Raw genomic sequence first — 22,674 nt, forward strand, 5'->3', positions numbered from 1 at the left:
TTTTACTTTTCACAATGCAACAGAATTTGTACACAATATTATACATGAAAATATATTTTTAATTGTTTTACAAAAATTCTGATAATCTTTCTTCCACTGATACCAATGAAAGAGTACATTTCCTTTCATTGGCGCCAATAATAGTGCACCGGTCCTTTCACTGATCACAATGATGGGGCAGTATTCCTCTCACTGATACCAATGATGGGGTACTATTCCTTCCATTTACACCAACGATGGGGTACTATTCTTCTCACTAATACCAATGATAGGGCACAATTCCAGAGGCTGACACCAATGATGGGGCACAATTTCTCAGATTGACACCAATAATGGGGCTCAAATCTTCAGACTGACAACAATGATGGGGCACTATTCTTTTTAGTGATACCAATGATGGGGCACTATTCCTCCCACTGACACCAATGATGGGCCACCATTCCTGCTATTGATACCAATGATGGGCCACTATTTCTCCCATGGATACCAATGATGGGTAACTATTCCTTCCACTGGTACTAATGATGGGGCACCATTTCTACCACTAAAAACAATGACAGGGCACTATCCCTCCCAATGGTACCAATGATGAGAAACTGTTCCTTCCACTGGTACCAATGAAGGAGAACTATTCCTCCCACTGACACCAACAAGGGGGCACTATATCTTCCACTGGTACCAATGAAGGGGTACTTTTCTCTCTCACTAATACCAATGATAGAGGCACTACTCCTCATGACCACCAACCCTGAGGCTATGTTTATACTCACTGATGTTGGGCTCGGGACATTTTCTACCCCCACTGGACACAATCAGGTCACCTTAAAGTCTGGAGGACAGTAAATTAAGTAAATAAATTTGGAGACCCCAGGATTAGTAGATGGAAAATTCTACACATAAGGTCATGGAATTTGGTGATTGTATTAAGGGTCATGTAGAATCACCTGGGGCTTCCGTAAGACATTACCCTTTGATGCAAACAACACTACAGTGACCTTTTGAATGTCTTTGTAAGTTGGTTACGAAACCTCTTGCTTGCAAAATAATAAAGGATAGGGTTGATACAGCTATTGGAGTAGACTATACAAACAGTAACTGGTATTATGATATTAAGGTTATGAATAGCCATGCAATTGGAAATTACCCTGAATCGAGCTAATAACTTTAGGAAATTAACAATGTGAAATGGCAGCCAACACACGAAGAAAGCAAGCACCATTGCCAACACAGCCTTTAAAATCTTGTCACTTTTCGTTTTTCTTTGTTTATTCTTAGCTGATGCTAAAATCTTTTTGTATATAAAAAAATAACATATTCCTTGTATGATAAAAGGAATAAAAAATCCCACTATATACTTGACAGAGTATACGAAAATTTGCCAGAATATGCTATTTTGTGGATACTTCATGGAACACACAGTGTGATGAGAGTAATTAGAATAATAAGTCTGTTTGAAGAACATTATTGGAGTGCTCACAGCAAAAGAAGAAGCCCAGACGAAAAGTGTTATGATTTTGGCCTTGGTCAGAGTTCGTCTTCCAAGAGCCTCCATTGGACACACAATGCTGTAATAGCGATCAATGCTAAGACATGTAAGGAGAAAGATGCTGGCATACATATTCACTGATGACAGTGTAGCACACAACTTACACATAGAAGAACCAAAGGTCCATTTGTATCTTCCTGACAGATCTATAGCCCACAATGGTAGTGTGGCAACAAAGGACAAGTCTGCGATAGCCAAGTTTACAATGTAAATATTTGCTACTGATTTGGCTTGAACATAGCATGTCAATCCCACAATAATAACTGTGTTTCCAATAGTCCCCACAACAAAAATGATCATGTATATTATTGGAATAAGGACATATTGGTAGGGGGCATCATATCCAAGGGAAGAGCAGTTTGTGCTTCCTGTGTCACTGGAAACCCGGAGAGGAATGTATTCAATTGATACAGATGAGGAGTTGGAAGGTTGAAAATCCATATTCTGACACGTAATTTGTGTTTACAAGCCTAAAAATAAAAATTGTATTCAATTAAAAATTTTGAACATAGCAATAGAACATATCCTAAATTATCGCAAAACTAAGGCCCTGGAAGCAAAACACATCCACACACTTCTCCACTGACTGCCACTGAACCTACACACTACTGACTGCCATTGGACCCACACACACTACGCCATTGCACTGATGTCCACTTCTCCCCTAACTGCCATTGTTGCACACAGTATAAGTCTCGATTTACTACCACTTCACCCATACATTTCTTCCCTGACTGTCACTGCATCCACACACTTCTCCACTGATTGCATTTTTACACATGTTCCCTAATTTCACTGCACCCGCACCCATGTAATTCTTTACTGACTGCCACTGCACCCGCACACTTCTCAACTGACTGCCACTGCACCTTCACCTTCTTCACTCAAACTGTATGCATTATGTACAGCACACTGTGCTTATACATCACATTCTCCAAACCACTGATTTTGTACACTATATTGTACACCCATAGCACTATGCATTGCTTTCTTTATTTAAAACACCATTATGCTTTTTATAATATAAAGATTTTAAGAATTACCTTCATCAAATACTATGTGTATCTTAAAATGAAGTTCCAGCTAAAATAGTTTTTGTTTTGGAGAGAATAAGAAAGGGTTTGTTTTTCTATTAGGTTTTTCTTACAATGTCTTTTGCCCAGTTGTGGAGATTTATCACTCCCTGCCAGCCAGTTTCCAGTACAGGAAGTGAGAGAAAATCTCTGCAACAAGAGAAACAGAGTGCATAAAAACCCAGTTGTTTAAGGAGAAACAGTCAGTGTGATTTTCAGAGGTTGCTGCAGCTGGAAATCCAGTACTGTAATTATTGCCCTTCTGACACACAGAGAGTTTGCCAGGAGGCGGTTAATTTGCAGTTGGCATTTTAAAGCGGTTGTATACCGCTAGCCTTTTTCTTTTTTTTTCCTGCAAGGTAAAGTCATAATGTGCTGGCATGCATCATTTTGCACAACATGTGAAACTTACCTTAAAACAAAACTGTTCCAGCACCGCGATGTCAGCACTGCAGCTGGTTTCTTCTTCACCCGTCTCGCCTCCGGGTTCGCGGGCTCGGGCTCTGTGACTGGCCTGAGCTGTGATGACATCATTCCCACGCATGCATATGGGAGCCACTGTTCACGGCACAGTGCTTGGAAGAAACAGCACTGGTGGCCGTTTCTTCAGAATGCATGCGCCAGTGATGTCACTGGCTACATGTAATGAAAATATCTCCTAAACGCTGCACGTTTAGGAAATATTTACACTACCTATAGGTAAGCCATATTATAGGCTTACCTATAGGTAAATGTCAGGAAAGGACGTTTACTTCCTCTTTAAGATTGGGTAAAAAGTGAAAATAAATTGACTTTTTTCATATTTCATCTTTTTACCTTTCATGGAAATATTGCTTGATTATTGGTTTGTTTCATATTCTAGATTTATACTCAAAAAGTTTGCATTTCACACATAAGTTTAATTAATCTGTATTAAAGCGAGCTTGTCATTTGTGTAAAGTGCTAAAGGTAAAAGCCTGTACATACCTTTCTTTTCTATTATGAGCCCCTTGGGAGGCAGAAAGTGAGGCAAAATCCAGAAACCTGACAGAGGTTATAGAGAGACCCTGTCAACAACCAAAAACATTACAGGTAAAATCACAAAAAATTAGGTATGCTTACTTAAAGTTGTTCTAAATGCAGAAGGTTTTTTTTTTTTTTTTTTAATGCATTCTATGAAAAATACCTTCTGTGTGCAGCAGCCCTCCTCAGCCCCCTAATACTTACTTGAGCCCACCTCAATCCAGCGATGTGCACGACAGCCACGGCTGTCTGGGACTCTCCCTCCTCATTGGCTAAGGTCAGTCAAAGTCAGTAAACCAAAAAGGAGAGAGAGGGGTCCGGGGTAGGATACGGTGGGCTGCAGCTCCGTGTCTGAATAGATGCACAGAGCAGTAGCTTGGCTTGGGTGCCCCCATAGCAAGCTGCTTGCTCTGGGGGAACTCTGCAGGAGGGAGGGGCAAGCAGCGCCGATGAGTGACCCAAGAAGAGGAGGATCTAACCTGCTCTGTGCAAAACCATTACACTCCATTGACACCTGATCTATCCGGATCACGGGCGCAATCGCCACAATTTTGCCCGCGATCCCAAAATTACCATGCTTCTTAATGGCACCCCAATTAACCACTTACTGCATATCGACCCAGATCTACGTCGGCAGACTTTGCGGTGTTATACTGGGATGATGCCTCTAGCTAGAGGCACCATCCCGGTACCGTGATTAACAGCCAACAGTCGCCTGTCCCCCCCTCCCGCCGCCTTCAGTGACTTTGCTCTGGGCTCCCGTCCCACCGGGAGCCCCGAGCACCCACCCGGCACGTCCGCCGGCTGGATGGAGTCCCGATGAATGCCATAAATGGCATCGATCGGGTCTCCGATGGCATAACACGGAGGCGGCGTCCATGACGTCACTTCCGGGTTACTGTACTGCAAAAAGCGGCAAATTTAAAAAACGGCTGTATGCAAAAACGCCCTTTTTGGCGTTTTGCATACATGGAAGTGTAGTGGAGGGGTCTAGGGTCTTTTAGACCCTCGATCCCTCCATAAAGAGTACCTGTCACTACATATTGGTGTCACAAGGGATGTTTACATTGCTTGTGACAGCAATAAAAGTGATCAGATTTTTGTTTTTTTTAAAAAACCAGTAATAAATTTAAAGAAAAAATAAAATAAATAGGAATAGGAAAAAAAAATGTAGCCGCCCCCGTCACCGTTAGCTCGCGCACAAAAAAAAACGTATATGGAAGTCGAGCCGCGAATGAAATTGCTGTTCAAACCAAACATGTGAGGTATCGCCGCGATCGCCAGAGCGTGAGCAATAATTAAAAAAAAAAAAAGAGCTACACTCTAACTCTAAACTGGTAACCGTTAAATAAATTTAAAGCGTTGCCTATTGAGATCTCTATTGACCGTAGTTTGTCGCCATCCCACGGGGGGCGCAATTTTAAACCGTAACATGTTGGGTATCTATTTACTCGGCGTGACATCATCTTTCACAATATATTAAAAAAATGGGCTAACTTTATTGTTTAGTATTTTCTAAATGCAGTGAAATGTGATTTTTCAAAATTTTTCCAAAAAAATGGCGTTTTAAAGACCTCTGCGCAAATACCGCGTGACAAAAAATATTGCAATAACTGACATTTTATTCTCCAGAGTCTTTGCTAAAAAAATATATATAATGTTTGGGGGTTCTAAGTAGTTTTCTATGAAAAAATACTGGTTTTAACTTGTGAACAAAAAGTGTCCGAAATAGGGCTGAGGCTTAAGTGGTTAAGGTGCAATTTTGCCGCCATAGTCGGGGGATCAAATCACGCCAAATCACAACAAAGAAGTCACTCAAAAGAAGCTTCTGCAATCGTGGCGCAATTGGGGTGCCATTAAGAAGTAATGGTAGTGCACAAGGGTCCCTCGATTTGTCACGATTTGGGATTGCAGGCAGAATCGCAACAATCTTGATCGTTTAGGTGTGAACAGAGCCTAATGGTTTTGCACAGAGCAGCCCAGATCCTCCTCTTCTTGAGTCCCTCACCGATGCTCCTGTTATACTTTACTAATAATGAAATTTATTTTTTCTCAATGAATCGCCCCCAATATCTGGAAATACTGTACATATATAGATGTACACTGAACAATGAGCACGTATCTGTTCCAAGTGGCTATGGTTTTGTCAGTAGATTTATTTTGTTTGAGCTTTCCCTCATTTTGGTAGCTTTGTGCACGTTTATCATTATGGCTTATAGCATTCTGAAGATTATCCAGATGACATCTTCACATCTTAATCATATAACTATCTCAGTCCATGCCCTGCAGTGCAGACACTAATGACAGCATATGAAATGGACAAGAAAGACTATTCAAGCATATCCTTTTACAGTAATAAAGCATACAATACTTGGTGAGAAAACTAGTTTTCTAACGTCGGTATTTAATCAAGGTCATCAGATTGCAGCTCCACTACGGTAGAGGTGAACATAAATGTTTTATCGTAGTCCAAGAAGTGACTCTATTTCAAAAATTAAACTTCAAAATAATAGACATGTCTGTCAGCAAAAAGATAAATATTTATTTATTTAATGGCTTCTGACAGTGTCCCTTATTGTGCTTAATAATTGTCACCAGGGACCCCTATGTCACTGCGGTGTTCCTTAATGATGAGGGGGTTGGCAGGAAAAAGCACAGAGACACAGGAGATAAACATTTATGGAAGTGTGGGTTTTTAAAGAAATTTCAGCAGATGGTTTTCATCAAAGCAATGTTCCATGAAGCCAGGAGTAGGAGAAGCAACGATTTAAGGCCCGTACACACGATAAGAAAATCTGAAGGGAAATTTTGTCCGACGACCGATCTGCCGATTTTCGGATTGTTAGTATGGTGCTTTCGACAGCCAACTCCGACTTTTCGGCTGACAAAATCCTGATGTGCAGGCTATAAAATTTTTAATGTCCGTAATACAACGTCCGATTTTCGTCTCATTAGTGCAGATTTCGATGGAAAAAAATCTTAAGAGCAAGACTAGGCATGCTCAGAGATGAAAGAACACATACAAAGCAATCCAACACATGACATCACTTCTGAAGTAGAATTCTGTCGCACGGGAAAATTCGTATGAAAAAAAACCTCTTCACTTTCAACATCAGACTAGCATGCCACAAAAACCGGACGACAGATCGTTCGATAATCTGATCGTGTGTACGGGGCTTTACTCTCTTCTTTATAGGCACATCATCAGAATTTTGTGATATAGTCACTTTAAGCTATAATAATTTATTCTTTTCAGTTATATGTTTATAAACGTATGTTTAACATTCGTTTTTGTATTATATACAATATTTTCTTTTACAAATAACTTTTCCTACATGGCAAAACACAATAGTTTAGCTAATAATACAGCATTGTAGCATTTGCCTATTTTTAGGTTGGCCCTGCCTGTTTAAAACCATGGACTAACCTTTCCAGAAAGGGGAACTTTTAGCTTGAACTACTGAACTTTGTAAATAACAGGCATTTTTCAGCAAAGGGGATAAGAAAACAGATGGCCACGTGTGAAATGGAACCTGGAGCTCGACTTAAAGGCAAAAGGAAAGAATAAAACATATAAATATGCAATAAAGAAAAATATTTTTAAAATATTTTTTAGTCTTGACTGTAATAAAAAAAAAGGAAAATATGTAAACAAATATACATTTTATAAATAAATGTAAAAAATGTATTAAAAAAAATTATATCACAAATTTCTTAGAAATCTGTTTAGAGTGGGAGTTAAAATTAAATGCATCCCCTGCACTAGTCACAATGTTTATGGTATTACCACATCAGGACTGGTTGGTGGCAAACCTTCTAATAGGCAGTAAGTTTGAAGAAGTTTTGTCTCAGTGTCTTCAGAATCAAGACGATTATGTTTTTACTTGAACATGGGTAATGCATTTGGGGTTGACAATATATCCTCCATTTCAATTTTATAAAAACAGCCCATTCTACTTTATTGTTTAAAAAAAAAAATGTAATCCTAAAAAAAAAAACACAGCCTATTCTGAAATAAATTACTGGATGATCAGGGCATTATGCTATTAATTAAATCTCCACCTCCCACTTAATAATACTGCATAAAACAGAAACTGAAAAAAAAAAAGAAAGATAGAAAAATTTAAAAATTCTTATAGCCAAAGGTTGCATAGATTCCTAAAGTTGCAGCGGACCAATAATTAAGTGACTGAACCTGACAATCAATCATGTTTTTATTATTAAAAGGTAACTCCACTTTTGAGGGGAAAAAATAGCTAATAAAACATTTTTTTACAAGCCATATTGTAATTAAATGTTATTAAAAATTACCTTTCATTTTCAATCTGCAGCACTGTAGTTTTTGGTAATGTCAATATAGCAACATGGAGGTGTTCTGTGTACAGATGATGTTCAGAACGCCCCCAGATATGTAATTTTCTCCCTGTGTGATTGGCTGACTGATTTTCCTAAAAGTCAGCACTAAGATATATGTCAGATTTTCGGAACCCCCTGCAACAAAGATTTTTGGTGAGATACTCCAAAAGAGAAATCATGTCTAAAGGGGTGCAGAACTTGCCACTTTCCTCATTAGAACTCTGCAAGTGCAGCAGCTATTTCTTCAGAATTAGAAAAGTTAGGAATCTGCAACAAAGTTTGTTAAAAATCCATGCAATGTACATAGATTACCCAGAGGGGAATGTTTTTTTTGTTTTTTTTAACAAAAGTGGAGTTACTTTTTAACTTACTTCAACGATGTTAGTAAAGATGAGGCTGTATGTAGCCAGCTTTTAGAATTTGAACTACATGTAGCATATCACAATTTGCATTAACCTGCAAATTGTACTGTTTTCCTAAATAGGGCTAGACTTTTTCCTGTTGTATTCCTAGTGTATTCCAGTATATAAATCCTCCACAGCATATATATATATATATATATATATGAAAACGTGGGTGCGTGTACATACAGTGCATACTGTATGTACACATGTATTCAGAATATATATACTGTGTGTGTGTATATATATATATATATATATATATATATATATATATATATAAATATGTGCATATATATATTGAGTGTATATATATATCTATATATATATGGATATATATAATTTTCTGTAAACTGGGATGTTAATATATACTATTTAACATGCTCAAAATAAAACAATAGGATATTTCAGCAAGTACAGTTTCATTTACCATGCAATATACAGTAATTTACAATTTCTAACCTCGGAACATCAGACAGCATAGTTCATAATTCATTATCAGAACATAAGTTATATTTCTGTGTACGTAAATATGGTTTAGGTGCAATGAAGGTCTTAATCGTTCTGTATTACACAAAATTAATTCATTACTTGTTAGCAATTAACCTTAAAACTCTACAGTTAACTCAGCTGCATAATCCAATTATTTTCCCTAAAATGTACAATTAAGATGCACCTGGAATTAACTCATCTCTTCTCGCTTTTTTAGCAGCAGACAAATTCAATTTACCTAGAAATAATACCTACCAAAGGTCTGTGGTTGTCTTTTTTTTGTAGTCAGTTAACGCAGTCACCAATTCTCTGCCACTCTCCTACATTCTGATTTGAGATCAGAGACCTGGTGCTATTCTTCAGTGCAGGTTATAAGTAGTAAATAAATGTCATGACTGAGAAATGGTTTCCAGATCAACATCAATTATGTGGTACCAGATATGTTAGAAAGCAATATAACATTCTGTGCTGCCAGTGCCTTCCTGTTTGCATTATAAATATGCAGAATGCAGTTCAGCAGGTGGACTGATCTTGATATGGCTGAATACTAACGCTTGCTAACTGCAGGTTTTGTTAGGGCAGCCTTCAGGAACTTAACAGTTCCACCCACAGATGTCTGTTCTAGTACAAACGGGTACGTGAGTAATACTGAAAAAAGGGTGAATTGGATAGAATTTTTCATGAAAGATTATAAACCAGTGTACTGCAATAACTGTATCCTTTCCGATCCTTACTTTTTTTGTACATCGATATCGATTTATTTATTCAGTAATGGCTTTTGCACACAGGCGCCCAAAGTGACACATTTAAGGTGTTCGGCTTTTTTTTTCCTGGTCTGAATGCAGTCCATTGCTTACAATTTGCCTGTGCACATAGGCACATACATGTAAGTAAATTAGCACTGTTTAGATCAGTAAAAAAATACAAACATCTCTGTTACTAGTCTGTATTTTAAGCATGCATTCATGAGCCCCCCCCACCCCACACACAACACTTCAATTCTGGGATCTAGAAGAATCATTCTGGAATTTTTATGCGCTTATACCTGTTTGGACATTTATGCTTCTAAATGCGAGGAAATTCACTCACTATGCAGATTATACTCACATTTTTTGAGCAAGAACCTTTGGCCAGGAAGATCAGGCATTAATACATCAGTACTGTGTGCTAGGACATTTTGGCCTCGTTTACACATGCAGTGCTCTCTGAATTTGAATTGCTCTCAGATGACATTTGACAGGTAGTGAGTAGGCATTATATCTGTTTTAAACCCCGCACCAGTGCACTGCCAGTGCAACCACGTGCATTGCACTCAATTTCGGGGCATTTGCAGGCACACCTATTCAGTTGAATTGGGCCTATTCCGTGGCCTGTACTGCCCACTGAATGCGGTAGCATAGATAATTTTTGGAGTACCACGATGCAAAGCATCGTAGTCCTGGCAATTGGAAAACACCCCATCCGCTGTCTTCACTAAAATCTCATTTACTATTAAAAAAGGTTTCCAATGAAATTTTTTTTAATATGCTGCTTTCAATAAAGCTTAAGTGCAGCCAAAAGCATAAATTGAAAAATCAGCACAAGGGAAATAACTCACAGTCAGTATGATGTGTCCCTTGTGTTTATTCTTTCTCTGTTAGCGGTAATCAATTTAGGTTTGCACCACTCTCCCAACCCCCTTCCATCATAATCTTTCAGTGCCAGATCTACCGGTCATAGAAGCCCTACTAAAGTTATTATGAATTACACATGTTCTCTGAATGGAAGGGGCGTAACTATCAATCATCTGCCCCGTCCTCCATTTTAGATCATTCAGAGTAGCTGTAGTATGAATGGTGAATTGTGCAGGAAAGAGCAGGCATACTCAAGCTCGCTTGATGAGAACTACTGACAGCCCCTGAATTGCATTCAACCCCTGACGCATCAGAAGATTACAGCGGCAGGGGTGGGGGTGCAGGACTGAGTGGATTACTACTGAAAGGAGTGAAATTCGCATAAGGGACACACTGTACTGATAGTAAATTATGTCCCTTGAGCTGATTTTTCTATTTGTTTTTGGCTGCACTTGGGCTTGGTTAATTGAATATGAAGGGAAGAAACTGAAGCAAATGAAAATCCTTTGCTTGGATTAAAACATAATGTCCAGACACATTCTCTTCAGGGGTTGAACAAATGTAAAGGCTACGCAACTGGCCCAGAGGTCCTAGTTATGTCTCACAGAATGAGATTAGTAAGATTACATACTGTATGTATTTATATGGCTAGTGGTAAACTGTTTAATGTACATTAGATATCAAAGACAAAAAAACACATTTACCATGTTACCTTTTTTTTTTTTTTATGGCCTTCATAAATTGTGAAATATTTTTTAAATGTATTAGATATGGGTCCTATTATCCATAATGCCGGGTATTTTAATACTTACCATGCTTTTTAGTTGCTCTTGATCTTATGTATTTTACCATTAAAAGTTTTATATTTATGAAGTACAGTTTGTGTTTTGTGTAAACAAAGTTTGGGTTAAATTGAGGATTGAATTAGTTATTGGGGTTGTTGAGTCCGAACTTCAGGCACTTTTTAGTCCTGTCCTTTACCATTATAACCAAAATGCGATCTGATCAATACCATGGATGTTGTATTAGATTTGAAGGTTTAACATGAGGCCATAGTCCCAGTTGACATGGCTGATAAAGGTTTTTCCAGATTATATTTTATTATAACCTCTGTCCAAAACCGCTTCAAGTATGGGTCTTCCCTCTGGTCCAAATCATTTGGTGGAGGGGGGGTTATGATGTGGGGTTGTTTTTTTAGGGGTTGGACTTGGCCCCTTAGGCGCGAGAGAGGCCGTTCTGGTGCGCCGTCATATGACGGCGTCCCAGCAAAATAGAGATTTCCTCTCTATTACTTTTCTGGGAAAAACACAAGATTTGGAGGTTTTACTTTACTTTCATTTTCAAAGAGAACGGTAAACAGGATAAATAGAGAGAGTAAATCTCCCTAATAGGACCACAGACAGCAATAAAAACTGACAAGTGTTCTAATCCCTCTCCACTGTATCTAAAATCATTGTACTTTAATCTAGGAATCCAGCTTTTCTTTACATAAATTGCCATTATAATAAGTGTATCTAGGTGACACAGCAAACAAAGCGCAGCATAATACAAACCAGATCTTGTTTATTAAGTTGTTTGAATTAAGTTTTAGAAAAACAGAGAATCCAACTGTACATGTCCACATGGTTATTATTACAAACAGAAATTAATGCATTCTTACTTTACTAAACCAAAAAGAAACACTATGATAAATTTCTTATAGTTTTGGCTATGTTGATATTGTATTATGTCATCTAATCAAAGGAATGGCTGGCGTAATCTGCAGCAGAGAGGAAAGACTTTATCAGAAAAGATGTCACTGGCTTTTTAAACTCTCAGTCCTCTTCCCATCAAGCACGCAAAGACTGTCATGACCATCTTTGGTTTCACCTCCACTAGGTCTTCTGGCAAAGCATAGAGCCTTGCACCAATCTTTCTTGCCATCGAAACAGTGTATCTGCACAAAAGAGAAACATAAGGCACATGAGGTATAAATAAGGAGCTGTGTTTCTTCTCCAAAGTACTTCAGGTCATAGCTTAATTTTAGCCTAGTTGAAATTGCGTTTTCATAGTTCACGGAGAAAGTTTTTTATGATAGGACTACATTGCAGAATCATTTATAAGATCCTCTGACTCTAAAAGCTTCATCTTAAAGGAAGCCTAGTAGAACTATGTAGGCTCCCATTGCTGACCTCTCCTTCTGTAGAGGGTAATACTGATAAAAATATGAAAACATTAAAGTGGTAGTAAAGTCTCATTAAGAGACTAAAAAAATGCCCTCTGCAGGTTTAAGTCATAATGTACTAATATGCTCCGCATACTAGTAGATTATGAGAGACTTACCTACAGACGGAGCCATCCAGCGCTGGGCTGTCATGGCTCTCTCTTCTTGTCCACGATGCTGCCATGTTAACCCAGTATTTCTTTCGAGTTCCAAATCTTCAGCCACTTGAATGGCCGGGCTGAGGTGGTGTCACTCACGCACATGCGCATGGAAGACACTTTGCCCCGGCACGCAGAGCACGCCATAAATGTAGTCTAAACTGTGCATGTGCAGCTTAGATTGCATTACCCGCTAGCAGGCGGGGGGGGGGGGGGTCCTTTATGACAGAAGAGACCTCTAGGGTCTCCCAGGTTTATGAAAACCCTGCCAGTCAGCGGGTTTTTACAGAAGACACTTTACTACCACTTTAAAGCCTCATGCACACTGGATGTTTTTTCTGCTGCTCCTATGGGCGTTTTTAGATTTTTTTCTACCTCTAAATCCCCCTGCGTGTTAGTTTAGGTTTCCATGCACACATACAGTAGGCATTTAGAGAAGTTTAGAGGCAGGGGCATTTAGAGGCAGAAAAAAAAACAACCACAGCCAGTGTGTCCAGGAGCAGCGGCTTTTTGGCAGAAAAACTGCTTGATGCACTGTATAAATTATTTATTGCCCAAACGCCTGATGCATTTAAACACTTCTAAATGCGTTACACGCGTTTACAAGCGTCAAGCGCTGTTTTTTTTCTGCCAAAATGCTGCTGCTAGGATAAAAGAGTCTAGGAAAGTTAGCAAACGTCCAGTGTGGATGAGGCCTAAGTCTGATCCAGTAGTCCACATGGGTAGCTCTCCCAGGTAAATTTTTAGTTTATTATTTATTGTTCTACTGTGATATTGACTTCCTCTCTTTGTTTAAATACAGTAGGTGCCCCTACTATTTTACACAAAAACAGGTGCACACCTGTTTTTGTGTAAGTAAATAATTAGGTCCAGTATTCACACTAGATAAGGTTAAGTGCATGTTTTTACTATGTTAGCCCCTAATAACCTCATGTAGTTAAGCTCTGAATGGAATTCTGCAGCATATGGTCACCAGAACATTTTTATGGCTGTAAAGTTCTCTTATCTAAGTTAAACCTCCACTATCCACCCTGATTCAATTAGTACTAATGGCTTCAGTCATAAAAAAGATTATGTCAATTTTTACAAGGTTCTATGATTAGCTTTAGATTCTACTGCTGGGACCTTGAGTTCAGGAAGGACTGGTCTTTGGTGCTGAGGATCCTAGCATAGGAGAGATGAATATGCAAACGAAGGGTTAAGATTATATAGGGGAATTATAGTGTTAGGATTATAGGGAGGGCTAGTGTTAGGGGTATGTTTATAAGATGGGTTAGGTTTATAGGTTTATGGTTGCAGGAGGGATTAGTGCCTTTCTCAACGTTTTTAACCTGTTAATGACCACCCGCCGCAGTTTCCTGCAGCAGGCAGCCCCTTCTGCGCTATACGTCGGTCACGCGCCTGCAGCTAGGGGGCGAGCTCCTGCCCCCACTCGCCAGCCACCCGCTATCGCTCCCCGCTGAGAGAGAAGAACGATCAGCTGTTGTAAACGCAGCTGACAGTTCTTCTCCCTGGAATGATCACAGAGCACCTGTGATCCTTTTATATAGGATCACAGATATCTGTGATCATTTCAAAAGCCCAACCCCCATACAGTTAGAAACACTCACCTAGCCTTACATTTAACCCCTTGATCACCCACTGTGTTAACCCCTTCCCTTTCAGTGTCATTATTACAGTAACAGTGCATATTTTTAGCACTTATTACTGTAGTAATGTCACTGGTCCTCCCAAAAGTGTCAAAAATGTCAGTCAGGGGTCCAATCTGTCTGCCGCAATGTCGCAGTCCTGCTAAAAATTGCAGATCGCTGCCATTACTAGAAAAAAAAAAACAATAAAAATGACATAAATCTTTCCCGTAATTAGTAGACGCGATAGCTTTTGCGCAAACCAATCACAAGACGCTTATTGCTATTTTTTTTACCAAAAATATGTAGCAGAAAACAAATTGGCCTAAAATGTTAAAAAATTTGGATTTTTAAATTTTTTTGGGGGGAAGGTTATATAGCAGAATGTGAAAAATATTGTTTTTGTTTTCAGAATCGTCGCTTTTTTTATTTATAGCGCAAAAAAATAAAAATCACAGAGGTGAATAAATACCATCAAAAGAAAGCTCTATTTGAGGGAAAAAAAGGACTTATTTGGGTACAGTGTCGCAAGACCGCGCAATTGTCCGTTAAAGTAACGCAGTGCCGAATCGCAAAAAATGGCCTGGTCATTAAAAAATGGCCTGGTCATCATTTCCAGTCTCAGGAAACCCCTGCTAAAAATTACTATATCTACAACTCATGATGAATTAGTAAGATGGCCAATGGGAAGAATGTTTCTTATACTTGTGGTCATTGGGAAAAATCCCCTCCTTACAGAAAGCTAAAAAGATCAATGGTGTCAGTGGGAATTTATCTGCGAGGCAAAAATTGCTCATTGCACAAGGAACCCCTGGTAACCCCTGAAAGAACCCTGGTTAAGAAAACCTGGTGTAAGGGTTAAGTTTGCAGATAGAAGTTAGAGTAAGGGGCCTTACGGTAGGGATCTGCAATGAAAACAATCAACACCGATCTTCCAATGCTGAAAGTTAATGCATCTGTGATTGTTTATTTTCAATGCATCCCATGCTGCTATCTTTAGTCTGAACAAGAATTAAAGAGACACCATTTAGGGCAAAACAACAGTGTTTTTGCAAGGCTTCTCCCCCTGAGCCTATGATACTCATCTTGCCAGAGGTCCCTCACCATTCCTGACTCCATTGCAACAGCAATCAATAAACTATGTTACCTACTCCCATGTGACAGTATTTGAGTCTAGCAGCAAATCGCTCAGGGTGGTGTCATCTCTACCTTTAGCATCCAGCTTCAGATGTCAAGGATTTTATTGCTGGCTGCAATGGAGACCGGAGCAGTGGGGAAGTGTTGGTTGTCCTGGTACAGTAAGTATCAGAGCTCAGCAGGAGGGGGGGGGGGGGTAGTTTACAAGGACACATTATCACTTTTCCCTGAATGAGCAGAATGACAGTGGGGGAATCAAATAAGCTGTAGCGCTACTTTTCTGGAGTTTATCCCTCTTGTTAATGTATTGTGCCAAATTCATAAAGCATATGTTACATTTTTGGTTCTGACAGTGACTTGTATGCTAAATTTAGGTAGTTCATTATGGCGCACCAAATAGATATAATTAAAGACAATTTCCTTCTTCTTTAAAGTGGTTCTAAAAGTATGCTTTTTTTTTTTTTTTACCCTATAGTATTCTCTGCATTAAGGTAAAATACCTTCCATGATCATCTCCCCCAGTGTCCCCCTTAAATACTTCCCTGCCTCCTATTTCTATCCAGTGATGTGCCTGTCTGCAGCAGCGCTTGACTTCTCTCTCTCAGAGGCACAGAGACAGTAGTAGGAGCCATTGGCTCCTGCTGCTGTCCATCACTCCAGTAAGGAGGGAGAATGTGGGCGGGGTCAAACCGCACTAAGTGTATCTATAGATGTGCACAGCCCAGCTCGGGAAAGAGCCCTCATGAGGGCCCCAAAAGCAAGCAAAGAAGCGGACAGCTCCAGTTGGTGACTCCAGAAGAGGAGGTTTGGGGCTATTCTGTTCAATACCATTGTGCAGAGCAGGTAAGTATAACATGTTTATTATTCAATAAAAAAAATATACAATAAATTTACAACCACTTTGCCAAAAAGCAAATAATTTTGCTATTGACTGAGACATACTGTATGAATCAAAATATACTTTATTGGCATACATACTTGGCGTTATTCAGTTTCTCATCGTCATTTAGGTCTTCTGTCTTCAGAATGTCATAGTTAATTGAGCCAGGTTGAATTGCATCAATTAGGTCCAGTACAGGCAAACTTGTGCTGATCTTAGGGTCCTTTTATAAAGAAAAGTTAACCATAAGTAAAAATACATATTGTATTTTTTTTTTTTTTTTTTTTTTTTTAATGCTGTAGAAAACAGATTCTTGCTCAATTATTATTTTAACCATCAGTCTGTGTTTGGTTGCTATGTGCTATTGTGCTTTGCGCTTCCTTAATAAATAAGCCTAATGATATTTTAAAAAAACAGCTTCAAAATCCACACCCCAGGTTAGCATTTAGTACCTGCAGTTTAAAAAAATATAAAAATAAAAATGATTGCCCTATTTTTAAAGAGGACAGGCTCCACAGCCATCATACTGATCTTGTCTTCACTCATAGGTGAGCCATTTATGTAAAACAATCATTCAACATGCTAGAATTCTCTACTTTCAAGTTAACTTTAAACATGACCCCATACTTAATATTCCTTCACCCTAGTCATCACATTTTCAAATGCAATTACAAATGCAGATCTTCTTTCTGCATTGACCCCCCAATGGCTATCAAGTAGCATTTACTTTTGGCAAAGTCCTCACCATCTTTTGAAAGGACACACAAGCACCATGAACCATAAACATTAATAACCATATCCATCTTCAGCTTACCCTAAGAATCCAAATACAACTATTATTCTCTATGGCTAGACCTGGCCAATGTACAACATCAGAAAATGCCAGGAACACTAGAACAGTGGTCCTCAACCCTGGTCCTCAGGGCCCACTAACAGGCCAGGTTTGCAAGATAACTGAAATCCATCCCAGATGATATAATTTGCTGCTCAGTGATTGTAGTACTCTAGTCTGCATCTCCCCAAGGTAATACTTAAAATCTGGCCTGTTAGTGGGCCCTGAGGACCGGAGTTGAGGACCACTGCACTAGAAGGTCTAAACAATGTTTGGGCTCCCCGACCAGGGCAATCTCCTCTGGGTATCTGAATAACATAGAGAGGTCCTGTGCTCCGAAACTTTATAAAGCACTACCTGCTGAACACCCTCAGATACACATAGATGTATACAAATATAGAAGTAGCTTTAGTCCACAAAATAAGCACAGTTAATCTGCTTTGCAGGTGCCTATAAGTGCAGCACTGTACCACATACTACCTGATAAAAACACAATTCGGTCGATTTACTAAAACCAAAGAGTACAAGATCTGGTGCAGCTCTGCATGGAAACCAATCAGCTTCCATGTTTTTGTTTTTTTTTTGTCAAAGCTTATTCGAACAAGCTGAAGTCAGAAGCTGATTGGCTACCATGCATAGCTGCACCAGATTTCGCACTCTCCGATTTTAGCAAATCTCCTCCATAGTATCTTTTAACATATAAGTCAGAGCAAGGCAGCCTAAGTCCCAAAGCTCGACAACACTAGCCTAATAATAAATAAAGCAAAGTAATAGATTATGGAATATAGAAAATGTCCAGAATGTCAGAAATTCACAAAAATAGCGTCATTAATTATTTCACTTTTACGTTATGAAAAATGTGTTTTACTGACAGCCTTTAGGCATGCAGTTTCTGTTTTACATTCTTGGCTTATTCTGTAAATTTTGAGCACAAAACATGCTAACATCTTTTTCGTCATTTCAGGAATATGTTAAAAAATGCGTACCAGCCTGACTGCTTATAGAAAGCAAGTGGCTGTGTTTGAGCATCATGCAACTATAATATATCCCCATTTTTGTATTGTTATTATGTTGCTATTGGTAAGTAAATTGTTACCTGGTTGTGGTGCAAAACCACACTCAGGTAACCTGAAAAAGGCCCTTTTTTTGTGCACTTTCTTTGTAGCAGATAGGCTGGTGTATGATCAGAATAAAAGTCTAAAAGTACTGAGGGAAAAATAAGCCACTCTTGTTTGCATATCCCACTCTCATATAAAGGTCTGTTGTTCAAAGGTCTGACAGAGGAAGATAGATTTGACATTTGTCCCTTGGTGCATGTAAACAGTTTGTCAAGTTTTACCTTGAAACCAGAGATGGATGATGGCTTTCCAGCTTCTTTAAGAGTTGCATTTACCCAGCTGATAATTGTGTCATCGTTAACCTTCTGTCCACCTCCTATGTCCTCTAGGATATTTAATGTATACCTGGAATAAAAAAAAAAACGGTTATGACATTTAATGTATTTACAGGAGAGAATTACATATCCTGCATGGAAGCACTTGGTTATTAAAACAGGGGGTAAACTAACTCACAATCTCTTTATTCCTTCAAGCTGAATGATAAGACAAAAGGGTAGTTACAAGTATACGAAACAATGGATGGGATTTTGCTGACACCAGAAAAATATTACAACCAAATATAATAGAAAAGGTTTATTGTAGATCAAGACAAAAACAGTTACAAAGATTAAAACAATTATGGGTCCTCATGCAGGTAAATCACATAAGAGTGAGTCATGTACATTGATATACATATACCCCATAGGTCAACTACATTGGTGGAAGTCTGAAAATTGGGTGCAGCTATGCTTGTGGTTGAACTATGGGGTGTATGTATATCCATGTACATGATTCACTCTTATGTGATCTACCTGCATGAGGACCCATAATTGTTTTTAATCTTTGTAATTGTTTTTGTCTTGATGTACAATAAAAGTTTTCTACTATATATGGTTGTAATATTTTCCTGGTGCCAGCAAAATCCCATCCATCGTTTTGTATACTTGTAATTATCCCAGGGATGTGGCACCATGAATTAGGATATAGGCATACAGTGTCTGACTCAGTTGTGTTTAGACAAAAGGGTGGTTAATAACATTCAAATTACAGTTTACACTACCCAGCAAATTAATGTGTTTACATGATACTTCTATTGTTATTTATTGTATTGCGGATGTATATGTTGCTTTTGTGTTTTATGTTTAACACCTTGATTTTTAGAAAAATAAAAATACACGACATGTTAACAGTTGTAGCCCGGGGCTTGGCTAAGAATGATAGTGAGAGAAAACATTGGCTGCTACTGCTCTCTGTAGCTGCTGTCCTGCGGTGCTGAACTGGTTAACAATTGTTTTAGCAAGAGGAGGGAGCTGCTAAGCAGAAAGAGTTCAATAGACTAAATCCGGCAGCAATGCACTGTGGAAACTATAGTCCAGAAGAGAGACTATGCTGTGGTGATCAAGAGCTTTTGAACTACATTCAGCAGAGTGAAATTACCGAGAGGAGGGAAAGAACTGCATTTTCTTAGACTGTAAAAGATACAGTTTCCTATTGCTGTGAGGGAGACCAGAGAGTGCATATCGCTGTTCAGTGTGCACCCCTACTGCTTTATATTGGCGGCCTGAGTTGGATCTGGAGTGCTGAGCTCAGAGGTCCCAACAAACAGAGTTGATTGGGTGCAGAGTAGAGAGTAGATTAATCGCTGTGTGTGACTGCATGGAGAGCTGCAATATCGCTGTGACTGGTGATCTGTTGCTGTGGGGATTTACTATCTGCTGCTAAAGAGAGAGACTGAGCTCTTTGTAAATTGATAATACAGCCATCCAGTAGCCTTTTTTCTGCCTACAGGTTTGACTGGGACTATTCCTATGTGCACCAACAGTACACCTGGGCCCCAACTCTAGCCAGCTAAAGAGTTAGGACTAAAGACTGCCTTTTTACAGCTGCTACACAGAGACCTTTACCTATTACTTATGATAAGGGGTACCTCTCAGGGGAAATTGCACCATATCCTAGCCATTCTCCTAGAGTATACTTTAGGCATTGTATCGTTGTTCACATTGCAGTTAATGCTTATGTGCACTGTTTTTTGCTGACCTTGCTGAGTTATGAGTTGATTCCAGTCTAGTGGTGCAGAACTATATTCTAAGTTACTTTGGCATAGTGATTACATTGTCTAGCAGACTGTGTCTATATCTACCTACTGTATTCTCATTAGCCTCATAACATTATTTACTCTAATATGTACCAACACTTTTACTTAATTTACCACTAAACAGTCTTGTGTCTATTTCCTGCTACTAAATCATAAGCAAGTTAAAGTTATCCATACTCATGCAGTAACTTTCATTCAACCAGAAGTGTCAGAGGGGCTGAAGTTGTTCTTCAAGTTGAGGCGCAGAACAAAGAACCCAAATTACCAAGCAGCTTCTGCAGGGGTAACACTACAAGGTATATAAACCTGGCTATAACATTATATGCATATAGAACCCGTGGTTGATATTCCATCTTTACAATATATACAATAGTTACTATTAACTTATACATATATCAAAATATCATAATATTGTTGTCATCTCTCCTTTGGCATTGTAACAAATTTTGTCATTTGAGTCCACAGTTTGGTTACTGACACTATGAAACGTACAGGAACATAGGTAGAGATGAGAAGAAAAAAAAAAGCGGAAAAATTGCATCTATATACCAAAGAATCTCAAAGTGTGAGGATAGAACATTTTGTGTCTTTGCAGGTATGAAGATTATAGCCAAACTTAGACTTGGGTATATAATAACAATGGGAGAGAAAAAAAAGAGGGGGGGGGTGGTAATCAAAAAGGGGAGAGGAGAGTTTTTAAATAAGGGGAGGTAGTATATAGGAATAAGGAGGAAAGCAAGATAGACAGGAGTTGAATACGATTCTTATTGTGCTTTGAAACCTTTTTATCTTGATCATTGGCTTTGTGGAGATTATACTATAAAGCCAGAATCAAGGCATAAAAAGTATACAGTCTTCAGTACCTTATAAAGTAAAAGTCACTCAACCTCTGCTGCAACATAACAGGTATCGTCAATATTATTTTTTGCTGCCAGCTTAAACTTCAGATCCTTTAATATATCTAGCCTTTGCAGCTTTAGATTTATTTGACCCTGATTTACAGTATACTGTAGTATATAGGACGATGCAACAGCCATGTAAAAGAGCAAGTATTAATATTCCTAAAATAACTTCTTGCCCCATAAGCTGAGAATTGTAACAGTCTAAGTTATAGTTATTTCCTACCATTTTTCTATCCTTATGAAGTGGAACACCAAGAAGAGTAGAAGATGTGAAGGGCACTGAAATGTTAATATAATTTACTTCTGTACGTTGGGTTCAGCAATAGTAATTCACTCTTCTAGGTCTTTCATAAACTATCTTCATAGCATGTGCAGCAGTTGTAAAGATATGTTTATAAGAAATTTTGAGACTATGGGCTATTAAATGCTTTTGCATGACCTGGCTGGAGGAGGACATTCTCAACATGGAACCATTGGATGATCTGATTAATGGACACTAATGTATAGCAGAACTCCACTTAACAATCTTTTTTATGCTTGAGTGTTTCTTTATATATATATATATTTTTTTTAAATTAACCCTGCCCTTAAGATCACAAACTCAACAATTATACCTTCTCATCAACTGCCACAGCAATGCAAGTGTGAGTGTCTTGTTGCCTTCATGCAGGTCCTGACCAGCAATACCAACCAGAGAAAATTTAGCCTTGTTCTTTCCCAGTTCCACAGCATAGTTACAATTTTCAAGCTAGAAATTTTGAAGACAGTAAAAAAAATTAGCAGTATACCAAACTATATATATTAATTAATTAAATATAAATATATTAATGTGTAACAATAACAATGTAGCAGACTATTTTTTAATTCTGTAGCTACTATACTCCTTCAAGTGAATGAAAAGCCTAACTATAACTATTCTTAAATATGTTCCCTCCTACCCATCTCACCTACCCTGTATAAAAAAGATCTGTGCACATATCAATTTTTAATCCACTCCAGTCTGGTAACGTGATCCTGCAGTTTCGGCTTTACAATGACTGTCACCCATAGGTTCCCATGGGCTAGCTGCATTTGCAGCTCCCTCTTTACTACTGCAACAGCCGCTCACTGACACAGGGTCAAAGTCAGAGCTGCAGGACCAGAGGGGGATAAAAAAGAGGTAAGTACACAGATCTTTTTCATACAGGGTATCCAGGATGGGTAGGAGGGGTGAGGGAACATTTTTTGGAAGTTATAGCTAGGCTTTTCTTCCGCTTTAA

At 38.7% G+C, this 22,674-nt stretch overlaps 2 protein-coding genes across 3 annotated transcripts in view; both read right to left on the reverse strand.

Moving 5' to 3' along the window:
* Window positions 1–879: 879 nt before the first annotated feature.
* LOC309547059 (type-1 angiotensin II receptor B-like) lies at window positions 880–9,206 on the reverse strand. The gene is made up of 2 exons (XM_082246844.1): window positions 9,126–9,206; window positions 880–2,016 (listed from the first exon to the last, which is right to left on the reverse strand). The coding sequence occupies exon 2, from the start codon at window positions 1,985–1,987 to the stop codon at window positions 986–988; it is 1,002 nt and encodes a 333-aa protein (XP_082102970.1). The 5' UTR covers window positions 1,988–2,016; window positions 9,126–9,206; the 3' UTR covers window positions 880–985.
* Window positions 9,207–12,029: 2,823 nt separating this feature from the next.
* The window catches only part of LCP1 (lymphocyte cytosolic protein 1), a 64,324-nt gene continuing 53,679 nt past the window's right edge, over window positions 12,030–22,674 (reverse strand). For both annotated transcript variants that reach the window (XM_082247573.1, XM_082247574.1), the window contains exons 13-16: window positions 22,030–22,163; window positions 18,661–18,784; window positions 16,588–16,712; window positions 12,030–12,419 (exon numbers count right to left, since the gene is read on the reverse strand). In XM_082247573.1, coding sequence (XP_082103699.1) covers window positions 12,290–12,419; window positions 16,588–16,712; window positions 18,661–18,784; window positions 22,030–22,163 — 513 coding nt within the window. In that variant the 3' untranslated portion in view covers window positions 12,030–12,289. The remainder of the gene's footprint in view (window positions 12,420–16,587; window positions 16,713–18,660; window positions 18,785–22,029; window positions 22,164–22,674) is intronic.

Source organism: Pelophylax lessonae, assembly GCF_965119305.1.
Source record: "Pelophylax lessonae genome assembly, chromosome: 2".
NCBI classification, from domain to species: Eukaryota; Metazoa; Chordata; class Amphibia; order Anura; family Ranidae; genus Pelophylax; species Pelophylax lessonae.

What these genes read in the sequence shown, in the direction of transcription:
- LOC309547059 (XM_082246844.1), bottom strand. Translation starts at nt 1,987, where the DNA reads ATGGATTTTCAACCTTCCAACTCCTCATCTGTATCAATTGAATACATT.